Genomic DNA, 18,669 nt, shown 5'->3' on the forward strand with positions numbered 1-18,669 from the left:
TTTGCAGCAGATTCACTGCCTTTGAAGCCTGGCACATCCCGACATCATTTCTCCCAGCTCCTTCCAAGAGTGCCCCGGCACACAAACTCCCTGCTGCTGGGCAGGGGATGAACTCCCTCAGGCTCAGCCTCCCACGTGCACGTGGCCTGCCTGGGGGATGGCCAAGGTCTCCGGGGTGCTTTGCCCCCTGGGGAAGGTGGGTGGGAAGGGGATATTAAATCTGAGGCGTTCCAAGAGAAACCCAGAGGATACAGACAAGCCTTGTAAAAACATGCTGCTTCCTATTAAACAAAAGGCAAGCAGACTCCCTCCCCCTCGCGACAACCCAAAACATAATCAGTTTAGGCTGAACACTGTGTTGCCTGCAAGATTAAAATTAGACTCATGAGGTTTCATCAAGGGAGAGTTTAACTGCGGTGCTCAATCAGGCTGCAAAATCCTCTAATGACAGTGGAAATAAAGTCATTCAAGACAGGCCCTTAAGCATCACGGGAAATAAAGCCTGCCCTTGGCTGCATCCCTTGGAAGAATTATGCTGAGTGTCTCTTATTCCCCCCACCCTCTACATGCGCTGCTGCCTTGTGGCCATACCCTCCCCAGGCTGAAACTGCAGGCAGCATCCTGCTTGCAACAGGCAGCCCTGGGCCCCCCAGCTTTGTGAGTGTCCCCTGGAACTACAGAATCAGCCCGATTGGAAAAGCCCTTCAAGCTCATCCAGTCCAACCGTTCCCCAGCACTGCCCAGGCCACCACTGCCCCATGGCACTGAGGCCTCGTCTCCACGGGGTGTGAGCACTTGCAGGGCCGGTGCCTGCAGCCCTGCCCTGGGCAGCTTGTTCCAATGCCTGAGCACCCTCTGGGGCAGGAATTGTTCCTCAGCTCCATCTAAACCTGCCCTGGGGCAGCTTGAGGCCGGTTCCTCTTGTCCCTTGGGAGAAGAAACCAGCCCCCTCCTCTCTCCATGCCTTATAGGAAATGGTCTATCAACAAGAGGCAAATGGGATGAGGGAGGCGTTGGGCGATCCTCCCCACCTGAGGATGTTTTGCTCTTCCAAGACAGCACAAACCCACCACAGTTCCTGTTCTCTGCACAGCACCACCCGTGAGGTGGCTGCCGCGAGGCTGAGACATTCTCTGATGGGAAAACACATCCGTTGAGACAACCCTCCCAACAGCAGCTTCTCCTCCGGGAGAAGGATGCAAATGGAACGTTCCCTGTGCCCTCCGTGCCTCGCAAGCTCAGCAGCACCAGGCCAGCCCTGCTCTTCAGAGACCTTCAAGGCCTCCCCGCTAGAAGTGAACATAAAAATGTAAATCTATGTCACTAAATGCGTTTGGAACCGTCTCCAGGTCTGTTTAACCTTGCCCTCGGAGGCTGCCGCAGGGCAGTGCTCCCTGCATCAGCACTTTGCAATCACCTTGATACGAAAAGTCATGGCTCTTCCAACATCCATTTTACACCCAGCCCTGCCCTACCAAACCCGTGCCTTCGCCACCGTTCTCCTCTCACGTTTCGCACGAAAAGGGTTCCCATTTCAATCCTTCTGCCTCTGTGTAAGTCCCAGAGATGCTCAAGGCAGCTGGAGTGATGTTGAATCATCAGGCAGCCTCTTGTTCAGTCTCCTGAAGTAACCAGTGGTACCCAATCCAATTACACACCAGACAGAAAAGCCATTACTTGCATCACCTCCCAGCACACAGTGAAAGCTCACTGACAGGTAAAATTGCCTTTCTGCTCGCACAGCCCCTGAGCCAGCAAAGCCCACGAGCACCCACCTAAATGTAGGTGCCTGTTCCTCAAACTGAAATCAAGCCCCTGCTGCTGCATGGGCAAGGGCTTTGTAAATCGGGGAACTTGTGTAAGCCATGTGGATGCTTAATATTCAAACACAGTTACCAACCCGGGGCGGGGGGGGGCACTGGCTGAGTCGCATCCTGATTTAGCAAGCTCTGGGAAAAGCAACGGCGGCTCAGCCAGCGGTAAGTGACAAAAACTGTCCTGCAAATGCCTTCCAGCCTTTGCAGGGGTTTTACCATCAGCGGCATGCAGAGAATATGGAATGATGTCTGAAGGGAAATCCTTTTCACTCCCAGCTCCTTGGTGCTGCTGCAAGAAGGGCTCTTTGCCTGTATCAAGCTTTTAGTATTCCAGGCTTGCTTCTGGCAGCTAAGATAGCCCCAGGTCAGTGAGGGCCAGATTTAAGGGCTAGATGTATTCGACTTTTATTTTTTAACTCTCAAGAAGAACCAAACAAGGGAGGGATAAAATCTCACGCTCACCCTCTTACGCTCCTTAGATGAACGACTTTCATATGACAGTGAAGCTAATGACATTGACTTGTCAGTGCAGCAGCAGAAGGGGTGGGGGGGGTGGGGATATGGCAGTACAACAGTGTCCTCCTACTCCTAACATCATCCATTGCTGGTTAGTGCTCAGGATTAACAGCTTGCACCACCATAGAGCTGCATGCACCAGAGCCACCTCTGATCAGTGCAGTGCAATGCAATGACAAGCCCCCAAAAACGCGGACCAGGAACACTTCATGCCCGTGCCCCTCTGCCTCCTGCCAGGAGGGGGTTTTGTTCCTCCTCTCTTTCACCTCTCTGTTAAGCAAAGACAGGGGTTTGCTCTGGGCAATGCATCCCACCAGATTCCCAAAAAGCCTCCACGTTCCCACAGAGACGTGCCTGCGTTACTGGGGACAACTGACGGGACAGAAACACCGGTAACACACCCCGCAAGCAAGACGCAACACTGGGTAGGGCACCAGGACACGAGAGGACTTCACAGACAACCAGGATCTTGCATGGTCATTTTGCAACCCCAGACAGAGTCATCACTACCTCCTCCTCGCACGAGGACGCTGCTTTCCCTGCAGGCTGTAAGGTTTAATAACAGAGCTCTCTATACTGAAACAGGAATTTACTCTGAGAAGTGGTAATGAAAGCCCCAGGAGGGCGAGCTCCTTCCCTGACACACAGCCTGTCCTGTGCAGGGTTACTTAGCGCTGCTGCTCTTTCCCTTGTCCTTACGAGCAGCTGACTTAAGAAGAGACGCACTTTTCTTGATTCAAGTTTTCTGGTAAAAGAACACATCCACTTCCAAAAGCAAAGTCATTTCAAAACCAGGAGCTAAAATTAGGCTGATTATTCTTTTCTGTTCCCTCTCTCCCCTTTATGGCTTTTACAAGCAATTACCCACTTAACGTTTTGAAATTACACAAGAAACTTCAAAAGCAATTTTTTTCTCCTGCTGCAGCTCCTTGAATGTGAAGCTTTGAAAGCTTTTCCGGAACACACAACAGCGTGAGCAAATGAATTTGCCATTTTCATTCTCATTTTCCCCCCCCCCTTAAAAACCGAATGGGAAGCAGCGGGATACTTGTTCATCATTGAAGACGTTCTTTCTTTTTTAATTTCATAATGGTGCAACGAGCCTGTGTGACAGCTCTAGAAACTGAAGGCAGGATGCTTGTTTGCACCACAGCCCTTTGTGTTGCTGCGGGAGCTGCTGTTAAAATAGCTGCACAGGCTATCATGCCAGCGTATCTCCCTAGCCTCCTCTTTCTTATGGCAGGATAGGACACGTGGGGAGAGACAGATTTAACACGCCCGCTCACGCGACCGTCCCACGCGATGCAGAACACACACTGAGAGCTGGGCCACGTGGGGAGATGGGCTCCTGTAGGGTGGCTGCAGGACGGGGCGAGCCAGGGCCATGAGGCAGTGCCACAGCATCCATCCATCCACCCACCCCCGGGTCGGGTCAGGCTGCAGAGTTCCAGGGAAGGAGAGAGGCTGCTGGGCCCTGTCTCCTGCTTGTATGAAGCCTGAGGGGTGTAAGGAGAGAGGCAGCCAGGGATTCATGGCCATGAGCCCCACACCACCTGAGTGCTGTCAGTGTGCCTCGGTGCAACGTGAGCTGCTGGGAAGAACAGAGAGATGGCTCACCAGCTCTTCTCCCACCACCTCCCCTGTGCAAACCGAGGCACTCACCTCAGTAGGGCAGGCAAGTCTAACCTCTTCCCCTTGCTCAAGCTGGGAGAGGAGGGTTTCGGTTTGCTCATTCCTGATGTTCACGTGGATGCCCGCAAAGAGCACGGCACCGGGGCGCCACTGAGCCAGCAGCTCTCATCACTTAGGCGCGAAAGGTGCTCCTTCTGACAACAGCAGTGCCCAGCCGAAGCAGCAGCTCTGCAGTCTATAAATGAAAAGCAAAGGTTATGCACAGCCAAGCCATCAGCTTGGTCAGGGAGATTAATAAACCCAGGTTCTCTGTTCTCTGAGTCTTCTCTTCACGCAGGCAAGAGGCAGCATCAGTGCTTTGTAAAGGAGCATGTTCTTACCTTCACTTCTCAAGCCCAGAACCCCTCCAAAAACCTCTGCGGCACACAGTGCCTGTACTTCCACTCATTCCTGTCCATGGCTACCTTTGCTATAATCAATGACACGGCTCTGGAGAACAAAACCCTCTCAAACTCCCACATCACGCATTGTGCATCCCTATTCTCATTCAGGCTGAATCTCCTCTCAAGCCACAGTCCACTGTTGTTTCCTACTTAAGTGTTTAATTCAAGAGTCTCTTTTTCCCTTACTTTACCATCCATTCCACCTGAACCAACTTACATCTGCTGTTAGAACAAGGCATCATAAAACACTGTGAACACAGCAAGGGGAAGGCACCTTCCTCAGGACCCTCACGCTTGAATTCATACACCATTCTTCCCATCCTCCCTTACACTGGACCTGCAGGATGCCATTTCTCTCCTCACCTGGTGCGAGGGCAGTCAGGATGGAGAGAGCTCAGAGCCAGCTGGATGGAGCAAAGGACACCTCAGTGGAGGTCTGCATCCGTCTGAACTGGAAACACCCGCCAGGTTTCGCACTAGCACAGGCTCTGGTAAAACCCCTTCACAGCCTTTTTCAGCAGGGTCCACGAGGAGAGGAACTCAGCAGATAAACGTCTGTCTTCAGCAGGTGTGGTGGGAGGGAAAGGGCTGATGGGTTCCTCTAGGTCTAGACCCAGTTTTGGAGTCAGAGATACTGAACTTACAGAAACACCTACAAGAACACGACGAGGGAGGGAATGCACCCTGCAAAGCGCAGACTTCCCCAATACCAACCTGCTGCAGCCAGAAATGCTCCCAACAGAGGAAATACAGGCAGTTACTCCAGCAAGCACGGTAAAGGCAGCAGCCTTAAACCGACCATGAGCACGTCAGCGTGCTGTCATTTCAGACTTCACAAACGGTCCTTCTCACAGGAAGGCTCATGCACCCATGGCAATGGAGAACTCTGGATGCACCCCATCCTTGTCACCACAAACAAACGAGTAAGGAAATCAAACCCGACGCAGATAAGAAAGGTTCCACCTTTCCCCCTCCTCTTTGTACCAAACATTTCTAGGAACCACAGAGAATAAAAGACAACTTCAGAAGAAAAACAAAGTTCCAAGAATCATCACAACTCAGATTTTTATTCAACAGTGAAGTTGAAGGGAAATACTATTTCTGTTTCCCATCAGGGCAAATGTTCCAAATGGAAATCAAGTAAAAACATTGTCCTCCGGAAGTACTCACAATGGAATTGGGTTTCATTAAATAGGTTTGTTTGGCAAAATAAAATAAAAGGATTAGAACCCGTACAAAACCAAAATAACCCCTTGCGAATTTCTAACACCGCAGCAATGAGAACAATGTAAACCCGGGTGCCTGGCAGTTGGAATTCACCTGTGGAAAAGTACTGCTGAACTCTGGACCGAGAAAACACAAATCGCTTCAAATAGCAACAAGCCAATTTGAGAAGCAACTGAGGCCTAGGGAATGCCGGAGGGATGGGACACACTGGTGGCTTCCTGACACAGTTGGTGTGAACGGCCTGCTAGTGTGGGGCTATTTAAGAGCTGGGAGGAAAAGAAGTGAAAAGCTGTTGCAGCACTGCAGCGTATGGTACAGCAAACACCTGCAGACCTTCCGCTCGGGGAGCCCATCGGTTGGGTGATGGCTGGTGGCAAGAGTCGAGATGACAGTGGAAAGAGTAATGACAGCGCCGCGTGATGCAAGCATGGGGAAGCGGTTAACCAATTTCGTCATCGCATGGGACTCAGTTGTGAGAAGACTCTTGGGGAGTGTCTGGGGAAATCTTCTGCTTACAGCAGCTGCTTCTGCTCCCTATCTCCCTCCTCCTTCCAGTTAAAGCCTCTGCCCTGCCAAGTGGGTGTCACAGGCATGCAGCTGGGTAACAGCGTCCCTTAGTTTAAGAATGTCTATTCCAGTATTAAAAACGTAAAAAAAGTCCTCGGGAGGGTGCTTCTTTAGTGGCAAGTCTTTGCCTTAAGCAAGGCCGACGGCCTGCAATTATGAGTTAATTAAAGCAGTGTGGATTTGGATGAGCAATGGGGAAGATGGGAATGGGGACGGAAGGGATGCAGGGAGCAGGGAGGAATGCAAGTGTTTCTACACCCCTCCCCAAAGCCAAAATCCAAGGTGCACAAGTGGGTTTCTTGGTTTTTCCTCACACTCTTCTTTATTTTCAATATCTCTCCAGTTATAATATTTCCAGTTTCGAAGCCAGTTTCAGTGGCAGCCTCAGTTACAGTCATAAACAAAGTCGTAGTTGCTGGGCTCCTTTGGGATAGGTGGGGGAGCATCTGGGATCTGTATGTTTTCCAAGTCAAGGAGGCGTAGCTTTATCTCCATGCTGAGCAGCGTGTCCAAGTCGTTCCGCGTTAGATCACTCAACATGTCCTTCCCAAGGAGGGCGTTCAGCCCGTCGGTCCATACACAATACTGCACAGGAAAAGATAAAAACTATCATTAACAGACCTTGTGTACACAAACTGCTTGTCTGGCCTGGTCCAGTTACTGCTCACACTGGGACTTACAAAGAGACCTAAAGAGAGGCCGATTTATTTTATCGGCTGGTAGCACGAAGGGGGCACGTTCCACTGAGCTGCTCAGAAAATGCGAAAGCAATTCCACAAAATGGGAAGAAACGACGGTATTTGGTTGCTTGACAATTTGCTACCTCCTCCAAACTTCTTGTTGACTACTCTTCAATAGTTATGCGAGGAAGAACACATAGCATAAGGCAGTGAACCTCTGGAGATCTCTCCTTCTCCCCCTCTCTTTTTCCTTCTCTTTCCCTGGTACTTACAGAAGCTGCCTAATTATCTTGCACTAATCTTCTAATTCCATGACAGCCAAATTAAGTGAACTGAATCCCACACAAAATCCTCGACTCTGCTTAAGAAATCCTGTACCAACTACCTAGATTTATTGTGGTTTGCTTTCCTATAGATTAAATGGCATCAACTGACCTACACAAAGATGAGCTCTCATGCATATATGCCTTCTTTACCACTATTTTACGCAAAATAACCTACTGTGAAACCCACAGAGTCAGTCAATGCTGTGTCCTTCATGAAAATTAAATGCCAAGCTACCTGGTGCAATTGTAAATGCTGCAAATGTTGAACTGGCCTCTAAAACCTCCACCTTACTGTTAGCCTTTTCTTAATAGGAGATGCCATCTTTCCCAGAAGCTGACAGCCTGTGATAACTGAGCTGAACAACCATTTAGAATCAGCAACAAACCCGGGGGGGTTGGTGATGTAGAGTCAATGTCTATCAAATAAGTCACTTTCCTTTATTACTACGAGCCATTTATTCATCTCTGAACAGAAGTACTGAAATGCTATCATCTAAAAATAAAGATTTCAATCATGAACTTGTGTCCCAGTTTGCGGGAGAAAATTAAATCAGCTGTAACTGCCTTTTTATCTCACAAATACTTGTGCTGGATTTCATGCCAAGAAATGGATTTCAAATTTAGCTGACCATTTGCTACATGACACCACCGAGTTTAAAGATAGCCACGGCTGACTTCATCCTACAGCAGAAATGAGGATTATTTTAAGGAAGAGAAAGAAAACCCCCTCTTGGGTAAGTCTTCATCCAGAAAAAGGGCATATTTTTGCAATGGGACGGTTAACACACTTCAGCATCCAAAGTGAAAATCTGACCCATTTAAATCAGTAATGGAACAGTAACAGAGCTAGGATTTCACCCAGGGTGTCGGTAAGCCAAGCTGCAGTTTTAATATGAGATAAGCTATATAGAAGAGACTTCAGGGTTCAGGCTGTCCTGCTAACAAGTACTACATAAACAACTGAGCCTACCTATTCCAGGCTGCCAATGTGTGTCACTGAAGACTTCCAAAGCATGCGATTTTAGTGCAGTGCACACAGGAAAAGAAAGAGGCTAGCCTAGAAATGTAATTATTTTTGAACAGACGATATCTGGTTTATGATGGACTTGAAACCTTTCTTTGGGAAAGTCTTCCCAGAATTCTCTATGAGGAAAGGAACAGAAAGGCAAAAGGCTCTGCTCAGGTTACAGAAGACCAGAGCATCCATTCAACAGATGCAGCCCCTGACGTACATCATCCATCACCTGCTCAGTGAGCTCGGCCAGAGCTTTCTCGGGGGAGGAACCACAGCCAGCCAGAAAGCAGAACTGCAGTTCTCTCCTCTTCCAGATATAACTCATTCAGGGCCCACAGAAACCAAATTCTGGACACAATTCGGATGAGTGCCTGGAATGGCCTGGAAAAGGGGCTTCCTCTCTAATCTCCATATTGGCAAGTGCAGTTAATTACACTCCTGTAAATTTGGAGCACAGAGAAATCCTAATGAGATGGAGGCATTCATTCAGCAGCTCTTTTCTTTTTACTACGCAAAACAGATGAAGAGTCACTGAAAAATTAATTTACTACAGATTCATTTTCATAAAACTCCAAAGGAATCTAATTATGGCCTCTCTCATCAGTTTCTCTGTCAAAAATCAAGGATAAGATTAATCCACCTTCTTGCTATGCGGCTGAAACCAGCTATTAGTATTTAAATGAAAAACAAATACGATGGCGTGATCTCACAGTGCTGGATCCTCTGGCTAGCATTAAGCCTAACAGATGGCTGAAGCTATTGCCAAACTCAAGTGTGCAAGAATGAGGTCCAAATCTCAATGATACTGGTTCCAGTAATGAGATTTTATCAAAGAAATACCTTGGGAGTCAACTCAGTGGAACCAGACAACCAGGAAGGTTGTGTAGGCTTCATCCATCCCGACGCAGCCCCAAGCAACCGGCTCTGAGCTCGCTGCTGTCCTGTTCTGAGCAGGAGGTCAGACTTGGGACAACCCAAGGTCCCTTGCAACCTAAATCCTATGATCCCAGTTCAATTCTTGTTTTCAGGACACACTCAACTCCTCCATTCCAACCTTACTCTACAATCACAAGAGCTGCAGAAGTGCTTACAACCCCCCTGTTAAGTCTGACCTCCAATTGTCATGTCCTAACACCATCCCTGGTGCTCCACACAGACCCTTCCAACTCTTGGGATGTCACCTATAAAACCTCCCAAGTTGGGAATGCTGCTAAACTAGCACTCCTATGGACAGGCACCCCCATTACTCTGATGAAGAGTCATGGGCTTCATAACATGCTACTTGCCTTTCCTTGTGGGTGCTTCCTCTGAACACTTATACATCTACTGTAATCCCAGCTGACTCTTCTGCAGGCCATGGAATGCTACAGAGGAAGTGAGATGCCCTTGTAAGAACATTCACTTGGGAACTGTCAAATAGCAGCGGAGGCTGCTGCCCCTGGCTGGGTTGGTTTTGAATGTATTCGCTTTGTCTCAAATAAGCTGTACAAGATCAAAAGAGAACCGATAGGTGTGTTAACACAGTCAAGAGCAATCGGGTTAGTGCACCTCACAATGCTACTGCCTGTCAGTGGGGTGCAGTAGTAGTTTTTGAACATTTAGGCCATTAAAATACACTTGTAGCTATAGGCTATATTTGAGATACAAGCGGCTGAAAAATGTATTAGTTTTCATGACCATTTGCATTTCTGAGCTGAAACAGTCTAGAATTCAGCTTCTGAAGAATTCAGATCGGAAAGCATCTAACATATGTTCAGTTCAGAGGATGAAGACAACCATGCTTTGCTTAGACCTACAGCTCTAATGACACATTATCCCTGGAATCCTGTGCTACTTCCTCTTACACGAACACTGACTGGCAAATACTGCTCTGGAATGAACATACTTGAAAATGACACTCAAATATTAATCCCCAGGAAATCTTACATGAGCAGAACCTTATTCCTCTCCTAAAATCAACATTGATTTGAAGGTTTTAATCCAGACTTGCAATGCTGAAGCTGAGTATCTAAATACACTTCATGCACTTTAATAACACTACAGTATAAGACAGTTTAACGCAATCTTCTCTGTTCTAGCATCTTAACACAGGGTCCTGAACTGAGACCAGATGTGATGCTACAAAATAAGCATGCAAACCAACTCTTGTTGCTTTAGAAATAAGAAGGAAAAACTTGTGTATATATATATATATATACACATATATATAGATAGATAGATTTAATATACTGCATTCTGCTAAATCTTTACTTGGAAGTTCTTTGAGAGAAACACACCCAGTGCTTCCACATAATCAGGTAAATCAGTTCCACCACTTTCCAACAAGCAAAGATGTCTGTTTCCTTGTGTTTTCAAGTAAGAGAAGGGAGCAGTGAAGGGGCTGTCATTCTGCCTTGCTTTTGCAACACTCCCCTGAGATGTAATAGACAGGACATTCTATGATCACCTGTCATGAATCATCTTAAGCAATGTTAAATTAAGCATTAGGGGCTATGCCATTCTGGAGTACACAAGACTTTGAAATCCAGACCCAGCAATGACTTGATTATGCTGGCATCAGCAAGATGAGCTGAGGATGGCAGTTATTCTTTAAGAGCTTGCAAATCATCAGCACTGAACTAAAGTCCACTAAAGTGAACACACAGCAAAATTCTCCAGTGCCTAAAGCAGAGCAGACTAAGACAAATCTTACACCAGGAAATGGTGAGCAAGGTCTGAGGAACTGCAAGGTTTGCCCAGGCTCTCTTCTTTCTCTTCCTTATGGCTCATATTTCAGCAGGGCTTAGAAACACTGATCTTTAATTTAGCCCCATGCGCTCTATGATGTACCAATACAAAAGACATTCCCTCCATGGCTCAGGAGACTGCATTCAAACTGCAGAAGGTCCTGCTCCCATGCTAACCCCTCTGCTTTCGGTTTGCTGGAGACATAGCCCAGATTTGGACTGACCCACACCATGTGCCAAGACGACCACCCTTAAGTCCTCATAAAGCTGTCTGCTGCCATAACACAACCAGAGAGGGCTTCAAAAGAAGAGTCTGAACTTGACTTACCTCATGCTTGTCTGGAGCAATGAAGTTCAACTGGCCACTCGAGTCATACAGTATAGAGAAAGCAAGCTCTAGCACCTCCTGGAACAACACAAATTGATGCGCGTTAGTGCTGTATGAGAGAGGCATTCATACATTCAGCTCTGCCTTTCTTTCCTATCACTTATTCCCCAAGCCAAGTGGAAAAATAGGTTCTGTACTCTCCTGCCTGGCCAAAGCTAGACCAGACAACTGCAACAGACTGGCACAGCAAGAGCCGCACCACAGATGCTTCGGTCAAAGCAAAATCACACCCTGTAGCTCGCTCACTCATGGATCTGAGTTAGAATTTGAGCTAGGCAATGGTGAGGACCACAATCAATATAATGTATAATAGTCCACGTGCAACAAGCTCTTTACGAAGACCCATAGCTGTTTTCAATTGGTATAGATTCAACTAACAAAGTTCTGCAAGGTTTGATTCCCTGTGTCAAAAATCCTGCCAGGGCAGTCAGTCTCCTGGTGTATCCTTCTGCTTTACTCACTGCCGCAAATGCATTGAATTATTAATTCTCAAGTGATTTCTGCCATTTTATTTCTACCTGAACTAGAATCAGCAGCCTGAGTCAAACAACTGAGTTACTTAAAGAACCAAATGAACCTTGGGAAAGGAAAGCCATCATCTCTTTCCCCTCAGCATTGAATCTCAGAGGTGCCAAAGGGAATTCATCAGTCCCTGAAAGTCACCTGGGCTCCTATGGGGAAACTCAGAAGTTTTGAAATGGAAGACTTGACCGCGGGGACTGCAGCATATACATCTCTCTAGATTTCTACCCCTTATCTCCTGGTCTGCAACAGACACGGGTCTTTGCATTTCAGTAAGGGTTCTTTCATTTCTGAGCTGTGTAATAAAGAGCAGAGCCTGAATCCTTGGGGATAATCTTGGATGATCAGAGATCAGGCTCCTCATGGGAAATGCTCTTTGTTTCCTCGAGTTATCAGGTCCGACTTGCTGCATTGCCAGGCCACAGGATGAAGGGCTGTGTTAAATCCCCATGGAAGCTGCAGACAGTAATAGTGCTGATGCACTCAGCAAGCAAATGGCTCACGGCTCACACAGCCTCACAGCCTGAGTGTTTGAGGTGCGCCTCTCAGCCGCACCTTATTAAAAGTGATGTCCCTCAGTACAGAACAAACCCACCCCTGCCCACACAAACCTGGCATTATCTCCTTGCGGGGTGTTAGGAATCCCTGACAGAACATGCCAAGTCATGCAGCTGAGGCTGTGAAAATAGAACCTGTCACTGAAAAAAGGGCTTGTGGTGCTCTGCTGTGATGTTCCTGAAATTCAAGCAGGTCAACAACAATCCCACAGGCCCGGCCCCTGCCCTCTGGGAAATCCCAAGGATCTGAATTTTTTGTTCATCTCAAAGAAAGGAAAAGGAGAGAAAAACCCTGCCTGAAAGAGTATCCCAGGGAGCCATGGGTTTGGTCATTGCCAGTCAGGCAGGGAATGGGAAAGGGCTACATTTAGGGCACTGAGCTTCCCTTTATGGGCAGACTGGGAGCTTGGCAGCCCTGGATCCGGTTCAGTTCTTTGCTGGCTGCTCTGGAGATTAAAGGCTCAGGACTTAACAGCTTCCAGGTGCCAGCATCTCTGTCAGCTCATGCACAGCAAACTGTCAAGGAGAATGGAAGCCAAAGGAGCTGGAGTTGCCAACTGCCCCTCCGCACTGACGGTGGTCTTGGTGGTTGACTTGTCAGGCACCCCACCGGCTTTTGTTATGTTCCCATCAATGACAGGGAATCCTGGGGAACTGGCAATTCCTGAAGGAAAACCGGTCAGTCTCTATCAGCCATCTGTGGCTCTTTCCTACCTCTCCTCTCCTACCTCTCAAAGTCATTTTCCACCAGTTTATTTTCCTCTCTGGTCCTTTTCCCCTCCCATTCCTTCCAGCCTGCTCCTCCCCTCTTTGTTTTACTCTCCTCCTTCCCACCTCAACCTGCTGAACGCTGAACTCACCCCTCAACGCCCTGAGCTCTTTCCGCACTCACACGCATCAGACCCCTGCCCTTCCCAGTTGCTTGTCCAAGGCAGCGGTATTGGGACCTGCCCCTCATTTGGGATCCACTGAAAACAGAAAACCAGAGCCTCTGCACGTGCTGCCTGGGCAATTCCCACTCCTTGGCTTCAACACTGGGGGAAAGCAGCTGGAAGTGCTATGAGGCAAAGCCTGCTTTGCCATGCCTGGGGCTTCTCTCTTCCCCAGTTTCCAATGGTGCCTCACACAGGCCAGAGACAAGCTGTTGTTGATGACCAGGCGTTTTAGGTACCTATGGCTGGGTGATCCCATGAAGCTGGAATGATCTCACTGCTCTCTGCCTACTTTGTCATCAGCAGCCTCAAAAGGCCTGTGTCTCTGCTGAAGGCTGAGACCATAGCCATGTTAAGTTTGCTTGCCAGAGCCAGAAGATCTCTCCCAGAGAATCCCAGCCTGGTTTGGGTCGGAAGGGACCTTAAAGCTCCTCCAGTTCCAACCCCTGCCATGGGCAGGGACCCCTTCCACTGGAGCAGCTTGCTCCAAGCCCCTGTGTCCAACCTGGCCTTGAGCACTGCCAGGGATGGGGCAGCCACAGCTTCTCTGGGCACCCTGTGCCAGCGCCTCAGCACCCTCACAGGGAAGATTTTCTTGCTTACATCTAATTAGAATTATCCATAAAAGGATAAGGCAAGGAACTTGTTCAACCAATGTGAAATAAAAGAGAAAAGAAGCTGCATTCCACATGGAAGTGAGCAGAACCATTTCTGCTGACCAAAAAGGCACCAAGCCTCAAGACTGCCAACATCAGTGAATAAATGGTGATAGGAGAACACTTAGGAATACATGGCAATGTTTCTTCCAAGTCCTTCTCTCGTGCCTTGTTTTGAGGGCTGCAAAATCTAATGGATTTCGTGTCCTTGAAATCTATTAATATTACTCGAGAGTCAGAAAGAGGGACTTTAAAATTAAATCTGATTTACAAATGCAAGCAAGATGAACAACAATGGATTCAGGACTGGTCCTATCAAGTCATTCAGCTTCATATGCATGCAAATTCCAATTCAGCTTAACTCTTATTTATTTCTAAATGGTCCCACAGGAAGAATAATGGCCACGTGCCGGCAAATGAAGAGACGCTGAGGCCTTTGTTATGGACATTCTGCCAATTCCAGCTGTGCTCAGAGCAGTGGCATTCTGCCATGCAATTTTCTTTGCTGCCAATGAATAAACATGAAGGTGGTCGTTATACGCGTACCAAGGAAGCGCAGGATGAAAAGGCTTCTCAAAAAATACACCACTGATAATGGAATCTCAGCAAGGGAAAGGTTTCATACAGCAAACTCGGGCAAACTGCATTCTGTGTCTGCCTTCTTTCGTCTGGTTTCCATTTCGCTGTCCACATTAACTGGATACTCTGCAAACAGTGATCGGTCATTCCTGTGATGTCAGTTCAGCAATTGCAATAATGAGCATGACGGCTCGAGTGGGATGACAGCTCAGTTCAGGGATTCTGTGATTCCCAGGGGGAGAAACAAGGACTCAGGGAAGAAAAAAATAAAAACCACACCAGAAATGGTAAACTCATCACAATTATGACTGCCTGGCTCACAAATGGAATGCTCCAGCCAAGCTATCTATCAGCTCCTCATCTTCACATCCTCAGCTACAAGCTTTATGCGAGTCCCCACCAATTCTACCTGAGGAAAAGGGGCAATGGGGACAGCTAAGCACAAACGGATCTGCAGCACTGCTATTTAGCATCAAATACTATCTAGACATTACTGCTCCATAAAGATGACACATTTCCATCACTGCCACCCACTGCTTTCCATCTTCCTATCATTCCTTTTTGTGCGGACATACGAGTGCTGAGACAAGGAAGCACTAAAAATATTTTATATGCATCATATAAATGCCTCAGCCAAATGCTGCTGATGGTACATGTGGTAGGAGTTGTATGCCATCTATTGTGTGTATTAGCACCTTGATTCAGAAAATCAGCAAGGAATAATACCCTTGGGATTATTTATACTTGCGTGGCTTGACTTTTTCATTTCCAGCCATGTAAAGCCAATGCTGAAAGGAGATGACAGTATCCTGAGAGACTTACAGCAACAAATGCAACAAATACTCAAGATGCTCTGCATATCTGTGTGTAGTTAAGGAAAGAAAAGTTGTGGGTTGGACTTGATGATCTTAAAGGTCTTTTCCAACTCAGCTGATTCTATGGTTCTATGTAGTTTTGACAGTGCCTTTCCATTTTCTATGGTTCCCATCAGAACTGCTTTCTCCCAGTATTTATTTGAACACTAAAGACATGCGTTTTATTTTCAGAGTGTTGAGGCAGGAACTCTTCATTTTGTTCATCAAAATCTCTTTCTTGTGGGGCCCAAAACTTCTCAGTTTCAGGCAGTTAGAAATTCTTATTCCAATCCTCTGGTCTGGTTCCCACACCTCAGGGTGCTTCTGGGTCAGACTGAACATCATTAGAGTCTCACTCCTTCTCATACAGTCAAACAGCATGGCCTGATAGAAAACTCATGGACATACCTCATACAATATGGTACAAAGACCTTAACCATTAAAGATGTCAGACTTAGCTCAGAACTGCATTGCGTATCGCTGTGGTGGCAATTCTTACTAAGAAAAACTCTGCAAGATTCTGGTGCTGTACCATTTGAGTCCTACTGTCAGTTTACAGTTCTCGATCTGAAACTGAAAGGTAGCACAAATCCAATTCAAGCTGACCATTGTCTCCTACATGTTTTTTCCCAAATGCACTGCTGAAGCAATCCTTATTTCACCTCATTAATTGCCCAGTGTTTACCCCACATCCTTTTGTTGGCAGGTATATTTCTACCTGACTGGACCTGAAGACACCATCAGCTGGACATTAACAGCAATTTCGGCATGTGCCAGTGTTCCCTGAACGTCAGCTCACCAGAGAATACAGATGGAATAAACTAGTTATTTATCAGAGACAATACCGGAGTAGGTACCTACAGTCACTGCTGGTGTGCTCTGCAGCAGCAGGCAAAACTGCTTTGCTTTACAGGTAGAAGACATCACTAGCAAAGACCATCCTAATGTGCTCTGGGTACATCACAATGCACATCTGCCATGAAACCCGAGCGAAGGAGGGTAGGCTGTCCCGGTAATTCATCTCAAACAGTCTGAGGTGAAAACAAAGTGTGTGCATACACAGAAAAGTGGCAGGCTGGAGTGAAAAATACCCAGTATTACTTCAGGGAAGGTCCAGTTGACAAGCTCTCTATTCTGCAGGGTGCGTGTTCATAGCAATTTGAGAGCCATACCTTGTTTTGTTTAAGAGCTCCTTTCTCCTTCATGTGAGGACAGTCCTTCCCAGTCACAACAGCTTTTATATCTGCCACTGGCACTGCATTAAAAAGAACAAAAGCAAAAAACAGAAAATCAGTTATAACCAAGGTGCATAAAAGCATCACTGCATAAATTTCAGGCATCTGGATAAAAATCTGAGTATGCTTTTCCTCGCCTGTTGAGACTACTTTGGGTAAGAATGTTTCATTTAGCTCTGTACCTGTGTCAGCTCTTCTGTGTAGTCAGGTATCTAGAAAACATGTACTCTTCTGCCTTACTAATGCAATATGCCTGCCCTATTGCTGCTCTGTCCTACGCACCCACGTAAAGGCTCTGCTGAAGAGTGTGCTGGGCAAGCTGGACCCTGCCTCACTTGATGCTGCTCTGTCCTTCTCTTAATGCCTGTCTGAATGGAAGCTGCTGCCACTCAGACTCCCTCAGAGTGAGGTCACTGAAACGTAAAGATAAATGTGTCCGAGTTCCAAGTGGAAGTCAATTTTCCAATGGCAATTACATTATGGAGAATCTATATGCTCCACAATGCAATCTGGTCAGTGAGCGACAGTTTCTACAATCTATAAATAATCCATTATCCTTGTGGCTGTGGAAAAGCATTATATAGAGAGAGAACAGCATAATATATGAAAATCTGTTACTGCCCACTTCTTTACAAACTCTAATAGAAATACTGAAGAGGAGAAGTGCATTTTCTCTCCTACTGGGTACAGCAATACTATGTATTTTATTACAGATTACCTCAGCACTACAGTCAAGTGGAGAGCATGGGACATAATAGACCTTTCTAGAGGACATTCTATGCATAGAAAACTTAAAGAAATTGAAGTTATTATGTCTCTGACACTCCCCTGCTTTTAGGTCAAGAAAAGATACTGGCTTTGTGAGGAGAGGGAGAGCTAGGACAAACTGGGAAGTAAAGGAGAGACTTGACTGCAACTATGGTAGAAGAAAGAATTCCTGCCATTTGCTGCAGATGCCCAGAAAAACGATTTCTCTGCATAAGGCAGGGTTTTCTCAAGCTGGATCTCTCAACCAAGAAGGCTTTTCCCCAGGTTTCATAGGCTTGATCTCTGCGATCAGGAACGCAGTTCCTAGGGGAGATCACAGACTGATGTGATATACTGATCTTAATCAGGAGCTTGGCTTACTCCTTGCTTAGGAAAACACAAGCAAAGGCTTCAGATGGTATCAGAAGCCGACTACAAGATGCTAGAAGGCATGAGCACAAACGTGATGTTTTCACAATAGATAAAGCCCTGGGAAGGAGGGCAACTGCTTTCTGTCCCAGCTGGAGTCTGCACAGCTTGTTAACTCCGACAGCCTGCAGAGAGGGCTGACCTCCACAGACGTGAAGAGGTTAAAACCCCCACACGCATTTTTGGAGGCGGACACCGGTTATTCGCGCTTGGTAAGAATCACACAGAACGCCCTGTGCTGCTTCCCCGGGTCCTCCATTTTCCTGCCCACCTAGTCTCTTTCATCTGTTGACCTGCTCCCAAACGCTGACAATGTGGTCATCCTATTCAGGCCTTAATAGTTCAAAATTCAACATAAATCTATCCAAAGAACACCAGCACACCTCTGGAAAATGTTCTGTACAATTCCCAAGCCAGCTTGGCCTGACACATTTCAAACAATAGTGCTACTTGATCACCTTGTATCTGGCGATAGTCTCAATTCTGCTTAATTAAACTCTAATGTGGCTGGCACTGTGGTAAATCTAGTGCCCTTCATAGCCTGAAAACCAGAGATACTGACGAAATAACCACATCATTCTCAAACTGCGTCAATATCTGCTCTGCCTGCTGCATGCACAAGGAACATATGGGTCTGGCTCAGTGGTTTCTAAAGTAGGAATCCCTCTGTCCCCATGGGATCCTGACATTCCTGAGTAGGCTCAAGAGCTTATGGAAAATGCAAACGCAAGAGGAAGCTTGAAGTCGGGGTCAGGGGCTCGAGCATGCTCAATGCAAATAAATCTGGGAACTGCTGGTCTCAGAACTGCGCCTGCAGCTCA

The 18,669-nt window shown here is 47.0% G+C and overlaps 1 protein-coding gene and 1 long non-coding RNA gene across 7 annotated transcripts in view; both read right to left on the reverse strand.

Annotated features, from left to right (window-relative positions):
- Nucleotides 1–3,314: 3,314 nt before the first annotated feature.
- LOC136007525 (uncharacterized) lies at nucleotides 3,315–5,064 on the reverse strand. The gene is made up of 3 exons (XR_010609745.1): nucleotides 4,772–5,064; nucleotides 3,996–4,200; nucleotides 3,315–3,921 (listed from the first exon to the last, which is right to left on the reverse strand). It is a non-coding gene; the product is annotated as an uncharacterized LOC136007525 (long non-coding RNA).
- A 383-nt stretch (nucleotides 5,065–5,447) lies between these two features.
- ELMO1 (engulfment and cell motility 1) overlaps nucleotides 5,448–18,669 on the reverse strand; it is a 274,208-nt gene continuing 260,986 nt past the window's right edge. For all 6 annotated transcript variants that reach the window (XM_065665367.1, XM_065665366.1, XM_065665369.1 and 3 more), the window contains 3 exons: nucleotides 16,610–16,692; nucleotides 11,278–11,355; nucleotides 5,448–6,787 (listed from right to left, as the gene is read on the reverse strand). In XM_065665367.1, coding sequence (XP_065521439.1) covers nucleotides 6,587–6,787; nucleotides 11,278–11,355; nucleotides 16,610–16,692 — 362 coding nt within the window. In that variant the 3' untranslated portion in view covers nucleotides 5,448–6,586. The remainder of the gene's footprint in view (nucleotides 6,788–11,277; nucleotides 11,356–16,609; nucleotides 16,693–18,669) is intronic.

This window comes from Lathamus discolor, chromosome 2, assembly GCF_037157495.1.
Source record: "Lathamus discolor isolate bLatDis1 chromosome 2, bLatDis1.hap1, whole genome shotgun sequence".
Lineage (NCBI taxonomy): Eukaryota > Metazoa > Chordata > Aves > Psittaciformes > Psittacidae > Lathamus > Lathamus discolor.